We start from the raw sequence: 19,075 nt of genomic DNA on the forward strand, positions 1-19,075 counted from the left end.
ACCTCTCCTCCCTATATTGCTAAGAATCACGGTTATAGGGGACGCCTGGGTGGCTCAGTCGGTTGAGCGTCTGACTTCGGCTCAGGTCACGATCTCACAGTTTGTGGGTTCGAGCCCCGCGTCGGGCTCTGTGCTGACAGGTCGGAGCCTGGAGCCCGCTTCGGATTCTGTGCCTCCTTCTCTTTCTGCCCCTCCCCGGCTCACACTCTGTCTCTCTCTCTCTCTCTCTCAAAAATAAATAAAACATACAAAAAAAATTAAAATAAATGTGCTCATATTGGGGGAAAAAAAGGGTCAGTGTTTTAACTTGTCTGTTCCCGTTGCTTTTTTCTTTTAAAGTGGCTGCCTGGCCACCCCTCCCTGACCCATGTGTGTCCTTGGGTGCCACTGTGCCCACATGGCACTGGCCTGCATCCTGCCCTCCCCCCAACCCCGGGGATGAATAGAGACCTTCTCCCCCCCCCCCCCCCCCTTGCAGTGTGAACCCGTGTGAGGCTGCCCTCCTGGCCTGTAGGTTTTGAGGAGCCGATCGATGGCTCAGGTATTTACAGGCTGGATAGTAACGAGGGTCATCTTCGGGCTGGAGACACCCTCCATCTGGAGATGAGCCTCCGCCCAAGCCTGACTGATAACAAACGTATTCTGGGTACAAAGTCAATTACATCAAGGCCGAACTTCTCATTAAATGCAGGCTCTGAGCTACCCTGCAAATAAAGCGTTTTCTTCCATTTGCCCAAAGGGCATAATACATAAACCAGGGTGACTTCTGATTGTCGGGCTCATTAGCGCCTTAAGAGCCTCGCTGGCAGATCAGTCACTCTCGCTCCCCGCTCCCCACCCCCCTCCGCCCAGGCGGCTGCCCCAGTTCAGTAAGTTCACTGCTCCCCCTGCCCCAGGCCCTTTCCACTGTACGAGGCACCATGCACCTCAGTTTAAAAAATCAAAAAGGGCCCCGCGGTGCTGGTTTACTCCCAAATGCTGATCACAGCTTGAATGTTCTAAGAACCCTCTTTGGAAGAATGTCAAGCAGGACAACTGACCACACATGTAAGGGCCTCTCACCAAGGAAAACCAGGCAGTGTCCAAGGACAAATGTTTTTCCGACAACTCTATCAGAATGCCTTAGAGCAGAGAGGATCCCACCTGTCACCACGCCTCCCTGGGGCAAGGAAGGGGGGGGGGGTCCCAGGACAGCCTCAGGGAGGTCTCAGGGGACAAGGAGACCCTTCACACAGGCCTGGGGAGCGGGGTTCCCCAGGGCCCCCGCTAGCACTGGTTTTGTTGAGAAGGCTCTGCACCATTTTGCACCCCGTTCCCTCCCTGGTAATCCAAATCCAAATGTCCCCAACCTCTTGGCTTTCCCTTAATTGCTCCAGGGACAACCCCCCCCCCCCCCACCACACACACACACCTATGCCCCAGCAGGAGCCACAGGCTTAGGGAAGCTACACCCCCAGCCCAGGTGGATAACCCAGGTGGCATCTGCAATTCAATGAGCCTGAAATAAGCCTTAGTAGGGAGCCCGGGTCAGGACTGAAACATGCCCCTCAAACCCCACCCCCCCCACACTGTTTTTCATTTGTTTGTTTGTTTGTTTGTTTTGTTTTGTCAACAGCAATTATTTATTTTAAATATACTTTCCCTCCAAGCAGTGTTTCTGGCTCATGTTGGTGACAACACAGAAGAAACTACTGACCCAGTACTGTGAGCACTATCACCACTAGGGGACCTGAGGGTCCCCGGTGCGGTTGGCGCCGGAGCCATGGAACTTCAGGCTCCGTCTCCGTCCGGGTCCACACCATCAATCCCGTTTCTTCGCTGTTAGGAGCAGAGTTCGAGGCCACCTGGATCCACAGACATCAGTCTTAGCGCAACCTAAACACTGTGACGTGCTGCCTGCAATTAGGCAAATTCGGCAGGACTGGTGTCACATTTCTCTTCTGTAATCGTTTCAAAACAGGCTCCTTTTCTTCACCATTTGGGGAAAGGTTATTAATTCCGTTTCCGGGCAGGAATGCACGAAGCACCTCCACCCCCAGGACCTCCTCCTAGTCCCAGATGGAAAACCTCTGGACGTTCACAGGACTAAGCTGGGGTTCAATTTGTCCAATACTTTCTCAATAGCACTTAGATTAACCCAATTTTTTTTTCCTCATTTAGGACAGGTCTCAGCATGTCTTTCCCACCCCAGGGAGGGCATCGGGGTAGGGGAAAATATCAGAAATATCATCAGACAGACCGTTTCTAAAAGACAGTTTCTAAGAAGCCAGAGGCTCCCCCCTCCCCTCAGAAATTCTAAAGATGGGCCGATGGTGAGGGAGGGACAAGGCTTCCCTTTCCAGAAGCATTGACGGTGGAAAAGGGGAAAGTAGAAAGTAGGGGACAAAAGGGTGGTGGTCTCTGGACGTCAGAGGAGTAACACATCGTGGGAGGAGAGAAGGGGGGACCAGCCCCGAAGAGCTCCTGAGAGGGAACCAGCTTTGGGGAAGGCAGCAGGAAACATGGTTTAATCCTCGGTTAGCGGATGCCTCCAGGCCAGGCCTACTCGAGCACCAAGCCGGGGATGCTCCCAGGGAGCCTCCGAGGGTTCCCACACTGCTATTTTTAAAATTGACAAGAAGCGGGCTTGTCAGATCGTCAGCTCTGCCGTTGCAGACTGGGGGTTTGCTCGGGCTCGTCCGGACTAGCCAGTGCGGATGGCGCCTTCGCTGCGGGCCGGCGCCCAGGCCAGGCACTCTGTTATTCAGGGCTTCCTCTTAGCCCAAGGGAGGGGTGGGAGGCTGGAGGACTGGGGCCTCTGGGGTCACTTGTGCTGTCTACACGGTAACCTGCCCAGCCCTAGACCCCACCCTAGCGCTCACGATCCCCCTGATCAGGGTTAGCCAGGGAGGCCACGTGTCTCCCCCAAGCCACCAGCCATGCCCATAAGGAGTGGGAAACGCAGATCAGTCGGGTGTCACTTGTGAAATCCCAAGAAGGTCCCCTTGGAAGCTCCTATGGCAGGTGCTTCAGTGGCCCCTGCCTCCCCCCCCCCCACCCCTTCCTCAAGGTGGCCCCTGACCTTCCCTGCACAGAACTCTGTGCTCACAGGCTTGAGGCAGCCTGCTGCTCCCAGGAGCCTGGGGCACCTGCTGGGGGCGGGGGGGGGGGGGGTGCGGCGTGGATAAAGTCTGCGGCCAGGGCAGCAGTAGGGCTGGAGGCTTCACCCAGAACCCCAAGAAAACCCTGTTCCCCACTCCACTTCAGGGAACACATTGCGGGGTGGGGATGGGGGGCAGCACAACCACCATTTCAAAGTCTAGATGCGACTGTGCAAGGCACCCAGCCCCTCCTGCACGACACAACCCCACCCCCACCCCCACCCCACCCCCGAACCTGGAGCTGAATTCAGTCAATCATTAACTTCTGGCTTCACACACAAAGAGCAGGGGGTTAACCATCTTCTCAAGCAGAGAAATCAGCCACTGCTGCAAATACAGAACCTCCGGCCTGCCCTACCGGGCCGGCAAAGTGCGAGAGGTGACTCTCTTCCTGTTGGGCGATGCTGACCTCCACGGGGCCGCCCGCTAACATGCCACCACCTGCCTGGCTCGGGCAGGGCAGGAAAGGCTTCCAGTTAAAGGACAAAACACTTTTCAACCAGGCTATGCAATATCCTAAGTGATCCGCGTCAAGTAGAGAAACCCTACCTCCTCCTGGGCCACCCAAGAAAGAAGGGCCTGGTGGCTGGAAATAACAGATTCTGAGGGTGCCGGCTGGTGAGTCAGCCCGGGTGCATCCTTGGTTACTTTGTTTGCTCCTCCAAGAAACCCGTGTGAAAAACGTTGCTGGTGAATAAAACTCGCTTTGACCAGAAGACTCCGTCGGACCAAGGTCCCCAGAGCATAAAAATGTCGCCGTGGCCAGGGTCTTGCCTTTCGGGATCTGACCACTGGCTGGTATTCAAGGCGGGTCGGATTTCATCAAAATAACCACAGCGCCCCTCCCTCCCGGCCTGAGAAGTTCCCAGGATCCACGGCATAGAGGGGGAGGGCCGGCTTGCACAGCCCCTCACCTCTGTGATGTTTCTATGACACTTGTCACCACTCTACTGCCAGTTTCCAAGTAACACTGGGTTTGAGGCTCCCGGCAAGAGGTCACCCAGAGCTCTCCTGCCTAATCTCCTAGGCCAGGATGAAAACACGAGGGCAGCGAATGCGCGGGGCCTAGTACCTCACGCTGCAGCAGAAAACACTGCAATCCGTTTACCTTAGTCCCGGGGACTCAAAGAGCCCCGGGGAGGGGACGTCACCACCATCCCACCAGCGAGAAGCTGGGGTTTGGAGGCCCCATCGCTCAATCAGCCGAGGATTCAAACCCAGGCGCTGGAGACAGCAAAGGCTACGAGAGGTTTCACAGGAGCTGTTTTCCTTTGTGTGTTCGGTAGGGACTCCCTAAGGGGGATCTCCGCACGGAATACAAACCCAACTTCCTCCTAGAAGGCACACTTTCACCACATAATTTAAGTGTGGTCCACTGAAGTTTACGTATCAACTAAGTTTACATATCAACTACTACAATGCAAACGTAAAAGGCGGCATTAAAACCAGAACTGCTTCTCAAGACCCTCTCCCCCCCCACCCCCCCAACTCCACCCCCTTCCCCCCAAATTAAGCACAGACTACAATCCACCGGCCCTGTTTCACAGGGGTGGCTTCGCGTCCTTTCCAATCGTGGTTAACTGAGTCCCCGTGTTAGGCTGGGACAGGCAGGTTCTTGGACTGGGGCGCTGGGGTGCAGGAGGGCGCTATGGTTCGACCACAAAGCGGGTTAATGTAAAGCCCTCCCCCGCCCCCCCTCACCAGGGGCTCGGCCTGGAAATCAAGTCAGCCAAAGCCAGAGCGCTAGGTCAGGGAGCGCTGGGCAGAACCCCCCGCCCCCCACCCCCGGGGCCGCCTGCCGGACCCCAAGGCCAAGCCCGAGTTCCGTGGCTGCGGAAGCCCGGCCAAGCCAAGCCCGGTGCTTCCGACCGAAATAATTACCGTCTTATACCAATTTGTGCTCCAGCGTAAATTACTAAGTAAGTCGAAGGGAGTCTAACTAACTCACAAAGCCCAGATCCCCACACGGCAATTTTTCTAAGCCGGGCGCAGACCGCAGCGCCCAGGCGGGTCGCGGGCGGGCCGGACGCGCCTCCGAGGGGCGCGGGTCCAAAGCCCGGAAAACCCGAGGCTTCACGCGAAGCTCGCTAGCACCGGGGTGGCCCCACCGGGCACCTCGCAACGTTTCGACCAAACGCGGCCCCTCGAAGCGGGAGCCGCAGCCGGGGACCCGGAGCAGCTAGCTCGCCGCCCCGGCCTCCGCGTCCCTCGGGCCGGGCAAGCCGCGCGGACACCGCTTTCCCTCCGAGGGCTCCCGAGGCGACCCAGGTGGAGAGGAGCCCCCCACCCCGACCCCGGAATCCAAGCGCCCGGACCCCCGCCCGCCGCGGCGCGCAGCAGCCAGGCCCGGCCGCGTCGCCCGCCCCAGCGCCCCCGCCCGGGCCGCTGACCTGTCGTCGACGTGCAGGCTGGGCGAGCACTTGATGGCGAGCCACGTCTTCCAGTGGACATGGCGCACCTTGTACACCTGCCCGAAGCCGCCCGAGCCGACCTTCTCCCAGCCGGCGAACTCGCCCGCGTCGAAGGTGCGCAGCAGCCCCAGGGCCCACGGGCTCCCGCTCTCGCCCTCCATCGCGCGCGTCTCGCCGCCGCCCCGCGCCGCCGCGGCCGCCCAGGTGCCCAGGTGTGCGCCCCGCCCCGCTGACGTCACTTCCGCCGCTCGCCGGCCCCGCCCCTCCCCGGGCGCCAGGTCCCTGCAGCCCCACCGAGGGACGCGTGGGGTCACTGCGTCCTCCGCCCCGGGCTGCGGCGCGCGCAGGTGCCGGCCTGGGTGCGTGCGTGTGTGCAGATCCCAGTAGGGTCCCACGCAGGTGTGAGAGACAAGTCACGGCCGCGTTTCCCTCGGTGCTATCGCTTGGCAGGAGTTGGCCAAAAAAGGGGGAAAAAAGTACCGCAACAACCAGGATGTCGACTGTCGTGCGGCCCACCGATCTGATTCGGATTTCCCCGATTTTACTTGGCCTCGTTGGCGCGCGTTGAGTTCTGAACCATGGTATCACCTGTGTAAGTTCGTGCATCTACTACTGCTGTCAAGATCTAGAACATTCCATCAGGAAAGGACCCTCCCCCCCCCCCCCCGCCCCTCCTGAGTACCCGAAACCCCAAACCCTGGCCATCACTAATCTTTCCTCTGTTTCTAAAATTGCGTTATTTTCAAATACGTTGTGTTTGCACACAGGAATTGTAGAGGGTGGGATCTTTGGGAATTGGCTTTTTTTCTCCCCCCACTAAGCATAATTCCCTGGAAATTAGCGGCTTGCTTTTTGACACTGACGTTTCCACTTTGGAAGTAACTCTTTTTTTAATCACCCCAACAGCAGATCTAAAGTGGAGTTTTAGGGGCACGTGGGTGGCTCAGCCGGTTGAGTGGCCCACTTCAGTTCAGGTTATGTTCTCCTAGTCCTGGAGTTCGAGCCCGGGGATGAGCTCTGAGCTCCGTTGACAGCTCAGATCCTGAACCCTGCTTCAGATTTGGTGTCTCCCCTCTCTCTCTGCCCCTCCCCCCACTCACACTCTGTCTCTCTCTCTAACATAAATAAAAGTTAAAAAAATTTTTTTCAGTGGGGTTTTAAAGACAACGGGGTTCCTCCACCCTTTCCTGGAGAACAGTATCTTTTTTACACCTCGAACACACTGGAAAGGAAAGATGTTTTTCCACCTTTGGGAGGAAAAAAAATTCCCAGCTTTGAATGAGCTCGGATCTGGGAAAGACATCTGAGTCAGAGGTCGAGAAATGTGATTGCAAACGTCCACACCTAAAAAGCACTCACTCCTGCACACGGTACCCTGAGCAAAGGTTTATTCTTGGCCCAGTGAGATGAATAATGGAGGCAGGATTTGGGGGGAGGTGTTAAGCAGGGAGCGTTTTAATGACACTGTGTTTGTGTTACCCCCAAAGGAGGGGCCGGTCCTCGCTGGCGCCTGGAAGCGGCAGACTTACCCTCTGCAGGCTTTACCCTCCATTGGGCTTATGATCTTATTTCACAGCCAGCAATGGAGCCCTCCTGCTGCTTTGGAAACAGCCCACTGCCCCTCCCCCACGGGGTCTCTTTGAAGAATGCTCACACTTCCGGCCCACAGTGGGCCTCTTGGGAAAGAAGGCCAGGCAGCCGCGTCCTCTTCCACACCATCTTGAACTCGTGAGACCTTAGCGGCAAATGGCTACTGATTGTAACTAACATGGACACTAACCTGTTTAGAAGCCTTGTGCCTTTAAGGATGTAAAGGTAACTTGGAAGTAAGCGTAGTGGTTATTTTGGTGGAGAAAACCAACAAATCGGCTAGAAAATGAGTCACTTGTGTGTGCTGTTTCCGGGACTCGGCTGGAGGCATCTTTCTGCAGACTTTCTAACTTCCGGAATCTCACTGCCGGGGCTTCGTTCAGCAGCCTAAGTGACTAACAGCCCACACCAGTCTCGTAATAAAATACACTGTTTTCATTTATTTAATCATCTGGCGCTTCACTTGACAAATATTTATGGAGTGTCTGCTGCAGGCTCAGCTCTGGGCTCCTGGGCCCACAACCAGAGCCCGCAGAGGCCTGGATAGCCAGTCCCCCACTGCAAACTGATGGGGACAAAGATCAAGGCCACGGTTGGGCAGCCTGCCCCTGGCACCCCCTTGGGGTTTGCTGTGCTCTTCATGCAAGCCACTCAATGCACTCGGAAGGTCAATTTTTTAATCCGTAGAAGGAAAACAGAGTCCGTTGCAGGACCTGTGAGGAGAGCCCAGGTTCTAGACGCTGTGGGATTACAGGAGAGTAACTGTTCATGCTAATGGTCACCAGTCCTACGTGGGTAAGGTTGACATTTCTAAGTATAGAAATAATTTACAGTGTTGGGGCGCCTGGGTGGCTCAGTCAGTTGAGCGTCCGACTTCGGCTCAGGTCATGATGTCGCCGTCTGTGGGTTCAAGCCCCGCGTCAGGCTCTGTGCTGACAGCCTGGAACCTGGAGCCCGCTTCGGATTCTGTGTCTCCCTCTCTCACTGCCCCTCCCCCACTCACACTCTGTCTCTCCTTCAAAAATAAATAAATACTAAAAACAATTTTTTTAAATAACTTACAGTGTCAATAATTTAGTGATTACCATTGTTTATTTTATAAGGTGAGGGGATAAGCCTTTGTGGTTACTCTGTGGCCATCCAAGAAACCCTGAAGAGAGTGAGATACAGAAGATATCTTACCATTTTTGACAGAGAAACCTTGGTGTCCCATTGAGGTATGATGACACCGGAGTGCCTAACGAGAATAAAATAGTTATGGTGTTATTTTGTTGTGCAAATATTTAACATAGATGCATAGCAAGTGCAAGTGACAGGTGAAGAGGTTTAAAAGGGACACAAGAAATCAGTTTGTTGAAATGATTTCAATCACTGATAGGGCACAAAACCTAAAGATTCATCCTTTTTGAACTAGAGATGTTTTATCACCTGTAAGCTTTCAAAAAAATCGCTACTAACATATTTTATGTGTGAGATTGAGCATATACACGTTGGAACTTAAAGCTTGTAATGTCAGCTTTAAACTATAGTAAGTTATCGGAATATTAAAGAAGACGAAATGTATATTAAATTGAATTTCCCTTCTTAATGGGCTGTGGCAATTTTCTTAATAAACAGAGAAGCCTTACCCGTGATTATGTGAACACATTCTCTGAAATGACTGAACGCTACACTGTCAACCATTTATACCAATGAAAACCTTTGATCGAAGCATAAAGTTTCACTCTGAGTACATTTTGGGTCAAAATGAAAGTGGACTGACTTAAAGAAAACTAGTAGTGCGAGTTTTGCATCTCAGACTTGGGAAGCGGCCGTCGTGAGGATTCGTGCGACCGCCGCGCTCCAGGAACTCCGCGCACACAGCGCCCCCCTCCGCCCCCCCCTCCCCGCGCAGGGCAGCGCCGGGCACCCCGAGGGGCGCGAGGCGGGAGCAGTCGGGAGAGGTGCGCCCCGAGGGCAAGACGCTCGGGGAAGTGGGGGAAGTGACAGCCGGCCTGTCCGGGAGCTCAGGGGCAGCGGGACCGGGTGGGCAAGCCCGCGGGGACTCTGCCGCCCTTCCCCCGAGGAAGTGCCTCGTCCGCGTTCTCCTACCTCGGGTGCCCCGCCAGCGCAGCTCGCCCGACGGCACCCCTTAGTCCAGGGGCCCCGGGGTGGCCGGCTCGGCGGGGATGTCCCCTTCTCCGCGCGCAGCCCGCGCGTCCCGACGCGGGGAGCCCACCGACCCTGCGGCCCGCGAGCAGGCAGGTGCAGGGCTCTCCTGGGGCAAGGTCCCGTGGGGACTTGGCCGGCCCTTGAACCCGGGGAGAGGGGTCCCTGCCTGAGGATGGCCGTGGGGCCCCAGGGACGCAGGGGGCACGGCGTGGACCAGGTGCCGGAGGAACAGTGCCGGGTGTCTGTCACCTGCGCTGTGGGTGCCTGCTCCGTGAGCTTGTCCCACTCCGGGGGCCGGAGCAGCGCGCCGCCCGCACACGGCCCTCCCAGGCGGACGGAGCCGGCCAGGGGCCACCGAGCCCGGGCCCGGGATCCGGACGAACTCGGCGTGAGCCGCCCGCAGGGGCGGGGCCGCTGGCTCCTCCCCTTCCCCCTCCTCCCGCCTCCCCGCCGGTCCCTCCCTCTTCGCCGGGCTCCTCCCCTCTCCCCGCCCCCGCCCCGGGCGCTCCTCCGGGTGCAGCCCCTTCCGGCCCCGCAGGCTCCGCCCCAGGTAGGTGACTCTGCTCTCCCCCGAGGGCAGCTCCTGCAGCAACTTGCTGGGCTGTTTCTGAGAATTCCCTGCACGGTTTGAATGTTATTTGCTAAAGAACATAACTTGTTCACCGCTGCCTTTCCGTCTCCCTTCGAGCCGAAGGGCGCCCGGAGCAAGAGTCCGCGGCCCGGATTGCCACGGCCCCCCTCCCAGGGTTTGGGAAGGGGGAGAGAAGGGGAGAGGGGCTGCCTTCCAACGTCTAGCTTTTATGGAGCACGTGTTTTCCTTTCTTTGACCTAAAGTGTAGGGACACACAAGGTGATGTCCGCTTCAGGTGTCCGACACAGTGATTCACCGTCCCTGTCCGTCGTGCCGGGCTCACCAGGGCAGCCCCCAGCCGTCGCCGGGCACGCGGTTACAGTGCCATGAGCTGTCTTCCCCAGGCTGTGCCTTTCGGGGCCCTGACTTACTCATTCCATAACTGGAGGCCTGGGCTTCCCTCTCTGGTCACCATTTTGCCCATCCCCCCCCCCCCCGCCCCTTCCTTCTGGCAACCCCCCAGCTGTTCTTGGTACTTAGGGGTCTCTTTTTTTGCTTTTTGTTTGCTCGTTTGTTCATTCGTTTTGTGTTTTTTTGGTCCCACACGTAAGTAAGTCCTGTGGTGTTTGTCCTTCTCTGTCTGACTTAATACTCTCTAGGTCCATCCGTGTCATTGCAAATGGCAAGCTAACGTTCTTTTTCATGGCTGAGTAATACTTCATTGACCACGTAGGTTGCTCCCACAGTTTGGCTCTTGTAAATATTGTAAATAATGCTGCTATAAACACAAGGGTGCATGTACCCCTCTGGATTAGTATTTTCGTATTCTTTGGGTAAATACCCAGGAATGGAATTACTGGATCATACGATAATTCTACTTTTAATTTTTTGAAGGACCTCCATACTGTTTTCCAGAGTGGCTGCACCAGTCTGCATTCCCAATAGGTCGTGAGTGTTCCTTTTTCTCCACATCCTCGCCAACACCTGTTGTTTCTCGTGTTGTTGGTTTTAGCCATTCTGACAGGTGTGAGGTGGTATCTATCACATTGTGGTTTTTGATTTGTATATCCCTGACGATGAGCGATGTTGAACATCTTTTCATGTGTCTGTTGGCCGTCTGGATGTCTTCTATGGAGAAATGTCTGTTCATGCCTTCTGCCCATTTTTAAATTGGATTATTTGGTTTTGGGGGTGTTGGGTTCTATCAGTTCGTTATATATTTTGGATAGTAACCCTTTAGCAGGTATGTCATTTGCACGTATCTTCTCCCATTCTGTAGGTTGCCTTTTCGTTTTGTTGTTTCCTTTGTGGTGCAGAAGCTTTTACTTTGACGTAGTCTCAAGAGTTTATTTTTGCTTTTGTTTCCCTTGCCTCTGGAGACGTACCTAGAGAAAATGGGACTATGACCAATGTCTGAGACATTACTGCCCGTGCTCTCCTCTAGGATCTTGAGGGTTTCGAGGTTTTGTGATTCCATACACCCTTCAGTATCTTGTAAACATTACTATTTAGCAAACATTTTCTTCTACACAAACCTCCCTTTCCAGACCCCACGCCTGCCCTCCCCAAGTGTAAGATCCGTGCCCTGGGGACACATCACGAGCTTATGCACGAAGACAGCATTAAGCACATGCTTCTGGAATCACCCATAATATCTCTCTACATCCCCTGGGCACCCTCGCCCTCACTCCCTGGCCTTTAAGTGTTGGGGCTTCTCAAAGCCCATCCCAGGCCTCTCCTCCCTCGCTGGACACTCTCCTCTTTATCCCCAGGTGAGCGCCTCCAGGCCCACCGCCTCAGTGTTCATCTATTCGACAGACTCCGACATTTGTCCGTCCAGGCCAGACCTCTCCCTCTGCGCACGAGAGCCCCAAATTCAACATGGCACCCACGTCTCTAAGGCACCTCCACACGTCTGGGACAAGCCTCCCAAATTGTCACCCCAAACTGGTTCTTTCCAGAGTGCCTCATCTCTGCGAAGATGCTGCCTTCTTTCCTGAAGGCCAGGAACCAAAAGGTGTCTGCAGACCCTCACGCACCCTCTGTCCAACGAGATCCAGCCCATCATCAACTGCCCCTCCCCACACGTGGACAAGAGGCCTGGCCTCCACGGCAAAGGGCTGTGGTCTGGCCCTCCTTGGGCCTGCCCTTCTGTCCACCCTCCTAGGTCAAACTAGATACCTGTGACCCCAGCCCAAATGTCCCCAAGACCACCCCCAAACTCTGCACGACTCCATCCTCTGGAGGGTGACCTCACCGCTGTTGTGAGCGCCCTGGTGTCCAAGGCCAGAGGAAGCTGTTTGCAGGGGACAGCAGTGGGTGGGGCTACGGCCCGGGTTGGGATGTCCCCACTGTGGGCCCTGGAGGCCTCTCTCTGTTTGCTGCGAAGCTGGGGGTGGACAGAGAGAGGGTCTGCGATCTGCCGGTTCAAATGTGGCCTTCTGAGTTGTGAGGGTGGATTTGTCAAAGCAGGACAGGACACATGTTACCTAACACTCTGTCTGCTGGCTTTCTAACTTTCAACAGGTTAGACACACGGCACGCTGGCCTCGTTCGCGCCCTTCCCCTGCAGAAGCGCCATCGTGGTCTGATCACCAAAACGCCAGCTCTTCCTTCCTGAGCGTCTCCTGGTGGATCGCTGGCTCCCACGCCAGCCCCTGGCCCTGTCCTGGTCGTTTCCTGCCGGGGTCATCGGCCGCCCTCTCCAGTCGTTCTTCAGCAGCGATGGTTTGAACGTGCAAATCCGAGGTCAGTGTTTTAGGATGGAAACGGGCCCTACGGGCCTCCCTCTCTAGCCTCGTCCCCCACCCCCCCTCCCTGTCTCTGCCGCCCTTGGTCGTCCAGCCGCCCCTCCACCCCCATTCCTCTGACTCAGACTCCACCCGGCCTTTGCACAAGCTGTCCTGTTGGGAAAGTTCCGCCGATGCCTGGTTTCCTCCCGCTCAGCCCCCCTCTCTGTCTTGCCCCGAGTCCCAGAGTCACTCAGCTTCCTCTGTTACAAGGTCCTGGGGTATGGAGCTGGGTACATGGCCTTGTTTACTAGGCACTGCTGATGAGGGCCTGGCTCCTCCATTCTGGACCGCAAGGGGGCGCCTCCGCTGCCCTCGGGTGACCGGCCTGCCCCCCCCCCCCCCCCCCCCGCCCCCCATCCAGGCTCGTCACTGACCCCCGCCCTTCTCGTCCCGGCCGGCCGCACTGGCGTTTTTGTTCCTCCACGACGTGACACATGCCTTCCTTCCTCAGAGCCTCTGCAGGAGCAGCTCCTCTCCTGGCGGGCCCCAGGGGCCTCACCTGTGTTCACCTCTTTCGTCCTATGTCACGCCTCCCTGAGGCCTTCCCAGATGACCCATCTAAAACAGCACCGATCCAGCCCAACTCAATGCCACCCCCCGGGAGCCACTCCGGAGGCTGGGGAGTTATTATCTCTCTTGCTGACATGCATCGCAAAATGCGTGCTGGCTGGGGTACTCAGGTGAGTCCTGCGGGGGTCACTGTGAGAGCGCCCCCTGGTGCCCGGGCCGGGCAGGACGTGCTCCTGGGCCCCAGGCTCTCCCAAGCGTCCTCTGCACACGGCACCCTCATACCTCCTGATCCTTCTACACTGGCCCTGGGACGGAGACACGCCCGGCACTTCCGTTTATTAAGTAGTTAGGATCACACAATTTGAAAAGTATTTATGGGACGACAGTGCAGCCGTCCCTTGAAAAGTTAAGCATAGGGGCGCCTGGGTGGCTCAGTCCGTGAAGCTTCCCACTCTTGATTTCAGCTCAGGTCAGGATCTCACGGTTTGTGAGATCGAGCCCCGCGTCGGGCTCTGTGCCTGTCATTGCGGAGCCTGCTTGGGATGCTCTCTCTCTCCCTCTCTCTGCCCCTCCCCTGCTCATGCTCTCTCTCTCCCTCTCTCTCTCTCTCTCTCTCTCTCTCAAAATAAACAAGTACACATTTTTGTAAATTAAAAAGAACTGTTAAGCATAAAATTACCACGTGACCCAGCGAATTCACCTAAGTGTCTACCCAACAGAACTGAAAACAGGAATTCAAACAAAACTTTCTACACAAGTGTTCCTGGCAACATTATTCACAAGAGCAAGAGGTTGTAGCACCCCAAGTGTCCATCGGTGGGCGAGTGAATAACAGAACGTGGTAAAGACAGGCAGTGGGAGGAAGGGGCCTTGGTCCTCACGCTCGCGGGCCTGGCCTGCAAGGCGTTTTATTTCCCAGGGCGAGCACGGGCCTGGAGCTGGTGGCTGCCGATAAGGCTGTCTGCTCTGGGCGCAAAGATCAGGACCAGATCTCCCGTCAATCATGGTGATCTTAGCGGCAAAGCGGGGACTGGCCCCATCTCATCTATGGCTAGAGATAGGCCCAGGGGGGTCCGGAAACACAGCCAAACGGTCCTTTCAAGCAGACGATGCCTACTTCTGGTAGTTTCCCCAAAGCAGAGCTGGCGTCCGAAAGCAGGTCAGCAGATCCCAACAACGGAGTGGGACCAGGAGGCGACCCGTAGTCTCTGGTTTGTTTTTACTGGACACGCAGGGCAGCTCTGCCCGGCTGGCCGGGTAGCTGGCGAGCCTCCCTCACCTGTGTGCTCACAGCCTTGGTGGGGAGGTGCCCACGGATGATGAGGAACCAGGCGGAACCGTAGGGCAGGGCCTGCACGTGGGGCCGGGGGGGGCGGGGGGCTGCGGGAGGGATGGTCCAAGGCCGTGGACATTGAAGACTGGTAAGGCCTTGGTGAGCCAGGGCCTCCAGACTGCTTCCCGGGCCCAAGGGAGAACAAGCTTCCAAAACAGCCGTGTCCGGCGGATGGCCAGAAACTGAGACTCTCCCGAAACCCCCAGGAGGGCTAGGGAGGAACTTAGGGGCTGGGGGCCTAGGGGACCCGGTGAGACTCACTGTTTGGGGCTGAGCTGTGTCCCCGCAAAGATACACTGTTCTCCTAAAATCCAGTGCCTGTGGAGGTGACATTGTTTTTATTTTTTTTAACATTACTAATTTCTTGTTGTTTTAATATTTATTTATGTGTGTGTGTGAGAGAGAGAGAGAGACAGAGTGAGCATGTGACACGAGCGGGGGGGGGACAGAAAGAGAGGGAGAGAGAGAATCCCAAGCAGGCTCCGCACCATCAGCGTAGAACCTGACTCGGGCCTCGAACTTACAAACTGTGAGATCTCGACCTGAGCTGAAATCAACAGTTGGAGGCTTAACCGACTGAGCCACCCAGGTGCCGCGAGGTGACAGTGTTTTTAAACGGTCTTTGCAGATGATCAAGTTAAAATGAGGTCATTAGGGGGAGCCCTGCTCCAATGTGGCTGGTGGCCTTATAAAAAGGGGAAATTTAGAGGCGCCCGGATGGACGATGTCAGTTAAGTCTCCAACTCTTTATTTCAGCTCAGGTCATGATCTCATGATCGGTGAGTTCAAGCCCCGCACTGTCACTGCAGAGCCTGCGTGGGACTCTCTCCTTGTCTCTCTGCCCCTCCCCTGCTCATGGGCACGCACACACTCTCTCGCGCGCTCTCGCTCTCTCCTTCTCCCTCTCGCTCTCCCTGTCTCAAATTAAATCAGCTTTAAAGAAAAAAGGCGGGATGCTGTAGGTAGATGTGCACAAGGAAGATGACACAATGACAGAGGGAGAAGGTGGCCATGTGACTGGAGGACACATCTACAAGCCGACAGCTGCTGGCAGGTGCCAGGAGCTGGAAGGGGCAGGGAAGGACACTCCCCTGGAGCCTTCACAGGGAGCCTGGCCCTGGGGACACTGGGTGTCAGACGTCTGGCCTCCAGACCGTGAGAGAGCACATTTCTGTTGGTTTATGCCCCCCGATTGCAGTATTTCAACACAGAAGCCTCAGGAAACTGATATCACCGGCTGGATTGATATCTCTGTCACAGTTCTGTGGATCCTTGTTTTGGCAAAAACAAGAGATACTAAATTTCTGGGTTCACTGCTGGGCTTACCGGCCCGCTGACTGTAGCTGGTCAAAACGCTCATCTGGAGGGTCTGTAACAGTTAATTTTATGGATCAATGTGACCGGCCCACAGGGTGCCCAGGTATTTGGTCAAACATTCTGGGTGTGTCGAAGTAAGACTAACAGTTGAATCAGTGGACCAAGCAAAACCGATGACTGCCGCCACTAATGTGGGTGAGCCTCGTGCAATCAGTTGAAGGCCTGAGAGGAAGTAAGAGAATTCCTCCTGCCCGGGGGCCTTTGAACTGAAACAGCGGCTTGTCCTGGGTCTCCAGCTTACGGAACCACCTGCAGATCTCGGGGCTCGTGAACCTTCAAAATCATGTGAGCCACTTCCTTCTAATAAATCTCTGTCTATATAAAACAGAACCTACTGCGGCACCTGGGTGGCTCAGTCAGTTAAGCGTCCGACTTCGGCTCAGGTCATGATCTCACGGTCTGTGAGTTCGAGCCCCGTGTCGGACTCTGTGCTGACAGCTCAGAGCCTGGAGCTGCTTCGGATTCTGTGTCTCCCCCTCTGTCTCTGCCCCTTCATCGCTTGCATTCTGTCCCCTTCTCTCAAAAATAAAAAAATATCTTAAAAAACATTAAAACAGAACCTATGGGTTCTGTTTCTCTGAAGAACCCTGACTCATGCAGACCCTTAAGCTTTCCTATTTAACTTCAACCCTATTTTGTACAGCCAGGCCAGTCTTCTTTTTGGCAAAAATAGTAGACTCACATTTTTGCAGGCTGTTCTGTATTTTCTATTGTATTTTGTGTTTTTCAAAGACATTTCTTTTTTTTTTTTTTTTTTTTTTGTATGGGCTTATTTCTTTATTTTGAGAGTGAGAGAGAGAGAGAGAGAGAGAGAATCCCAAACAGGCTTTGCACCTTCAGCACAGAGCCTGATGGGGGGCTCGAACCCCCCAAAACAGATCATAACCTGAGCCGAAATCAAGAGTCGGACGCTTCACCGACCGAGCCGCCCAGGCGCCTCTGAAACAGCCATTGCTGAGCCCCTACAGCGCAGCCCCGGCGCTACAGGTCAAGGTCAGCGAAACGAGCAGTCGGGGCATGAGACCTGGCGTGTCTGGACAGGCCCTCCGACACAAAGAGGCAGGGAAGTCAGGTGCGCGCTTTGTGAAGCCCAAGTAAAAGGACCCTGCGACAAGGCGTCTGAAGGTCGGCGGCCTCCGGGCCCTGCTCTGCCCGTGAGACGAGAGGTTGAGCTTTCCCACCGAAGGCCCAGGAGACCGCCCCACCCCCACCCGCCTCCTCCGCCAGCCGGGTCTCTCCTATCGCGGCTCCCGATCGGACCTCACCCGCCAAGACTCCTCTCCCCAAGACATCTACTTGGAAAGGAATGCTCCCCGGGTACTGTTTCTCACACACGCCCTGGGGTCCTGCCAAATTCTCAAGGGAGGGTTTCCACCAGGTGGCCACCTGCCATCTGCGGGCCGAGCGTGGGAACTGCAGCCGCGGCCCTGGCGTCAGGATGGCCCCGCAGACGAGCCTCCCGACCAAACGGTGCTTCTTCGCTCGCTCCGCAAATACGTGGGGTGCACCCGGGGCGGGCCGGGCACGGCTGCCGGCACCGAGGCCCGTGGCCCCGCTCTGCCCTCCTGGGTCTCTCGGTGAAATCCAGGCACCCAGCCCGGCGGAAGCAGGCGGGGTGAGCTGCCGATGGCCTTCCAGCTCCCTCTGCCACCTCCCAGCGGCTCTTGCCTCGGTTTCTCCCCCTGTGGAACGAGGAAGGAGAAACTAAGGGTGCCCACTTCACAGAACTGTGGGTATTGGGAAACTAACGCGTCCCCAGAACAGCGTCTGCGTGTCCCGTGCGTGGCGCGAGCCTTGGCCCTGACCGTCTCCCCCCTTTGATGGACTTTCAGTGGTGCCCTGAACCCACCTAATCTCCCATTAATCCCATGAAAGTGGACAAATACAATAATATCAAAGCATAGTCAACCAGAGAGCGAGTTGCAGCCACTTCCACAACGAGACCCATTTCTGTTAAAATGCTATATAATTTGTATAAGCAAAAGCTGAGACACAACCCGCATGGGGTTGCCACCAATGGGGCCACGGCTGCGCGGCCCCTTGGCTCTTCCGCACGGAGAAGTACTACGCGGTCATGAGAAGGGAAGAAGGGCACTGTCTGCACACGGCTCTGGAGTGATCGCAGAGATCTCTGTGAACGGAGCAAGACGGAGGAAAGTGTGAGATGTGCATTTTACTGTTTATCCAGGACCGGCCGGAAATGGAAAACCAGCCAGCTATCTAGCAGCTGTCCATCTATGAGCTATTTGTCTATCAACTATCTATCATCTCTTAATCTGCTCCTATTTTATTTATTTTTTTTTCAACGTTTTTTATTTATTTTTGGGACAGAGAGAGACAGAGCATGAACGGGGGAGGGGCAGAGAGAGAGGGAGACACAGAATCGGAAACAGGCTCCAGGCCCTGAGCCATCAGCCCAGAGCCTGATGCGGGGCTCGAACTCACAGACCGCGAGATTGTGACCTGGCTGAAGTCGGAAGCTTAACCGACTGCGCCACCCAGGCGCCCCAATCTGCTCCTATTTTAAAATTAAGCAGCGAGAGAATAATCCATAAGCATTTCTGAAGGATACCCATAGGGGATGGTGAGTGGCAGGGCGTGGGACGGACACACAACCCCATTGCGCGCATTCTCGTCTTAGAGACTGGACTTCGGAACCACACGCTTATGAAACCAAATTAACCTTTAAAAAGCAAAACGAGGGGCGCCTGGGTGGCGCAGTCGGTTGAGCGTCCGACTTCAGCCAGGTCACGATCTCGCGGTCCGTGAGTTCGAGCCCCGCGTCAGGCTCTGGGCTGATGGCTCAGAGCCTGGAGCCTGTTTCCGATTCTGTGTCCCCCTCTCTCTCTGCCCCTCCCCCGTTCATGCTCTGTCTCTCGCTGTCCCAAAAATAAATAAACGTTGAAAAAAAATTTAAAAAAAAATAAATAAATAAAAATAAAAAGCAAAACGACATCAAATATGTCAAAAACGTGTCAAAGTATATCAAAAGTAATGTAAGGTGAACCCCGGGTATATCCATGTGGTGACCTGACCCACTGCTCCCAGTGGATTGACAAGGTGGAGATTAGAAAGTTCTTCCAGGGGGGGAGAAAAAAAAAAACGTGATAAGGACAAAAGAACAACCTTGGACCTGTGGGCGTTATCACACCGGGACTGGTACATGTGTTGAGGGAGGAAGCAAACGCGACGCCCAAATT

The 19,075-nt window shown here is 55.6% G+C and overlaps 1 protein-coding gene and 2 long non-coding RNA genes across 3 annotated transcripts in view; 2 read left to right on the plus strand and 1 right to left on the minus strand.

Moving 5' to 3' along the window:
- RIPK4 (receptor interacting serine/threonine kinase 4) overlaps window positions 1-5,775 on the minus strand; it is a 28,339-nt gene extending 22,564 nt beyond the window's left edge. Inside the window, exon 1 of the mRNA XM_086676022.1 lies at window positions 5,531-5,775. Within this exon, the coding sequence (XP_086532148.1) occupies window positions 5,531-5,712 (182 nt within the window). The 5' untranslated portion in view covers window positions 5,713-5,775. The remainder of the gene's footprint in view (window positions 1-5,530) is intronic.
- A 48-nt stretch (window positions 5,776-5,823) lies between these two features.
- On the plus strand, window positions 5,824-7,583 carry LOC147577637 (uncharacterized). Its single transcript, XR_015240482.1, has 2 exons — window positions 5,824-6,143; window positions 7,039-7,583. It is a non-coding gene; the product is annotated as an uncharacterized LOC147577637 (long non-coding RNA).
- Window positions 7,584-12,227: 4,644 nt separating this feature from the next.
- On the plus strand, window positions 12,228-13,798 carry LOC147577638 (uncharacterized). The gene is made up of 2 exons (XR_015255883.1): window positions 12,228-12,611; window positions 13,205-13,798. It is a non-coding gene; the product is annotated as an uncharacterized LOC147577638 (long non-coding RNA).
- The last annotated feature ends 5,277 nt before the right edge of the window (window positions 13,799-19,075 follow it).

The sequence above is a fragment of the Puma concolor genome, chromosome C2 (assembly GCF_028749965.1).
Source record: "Puma concolor isolate L17-30 chromosome C2, mPumCon1.1.hap2, whole genome shotgun sequence".
Taxonomy (NCBI): Eukaryota; Metazoa; Chordata; class Mammalia; order Carnivora; family Felidae; genus Puma; species Puma concolor.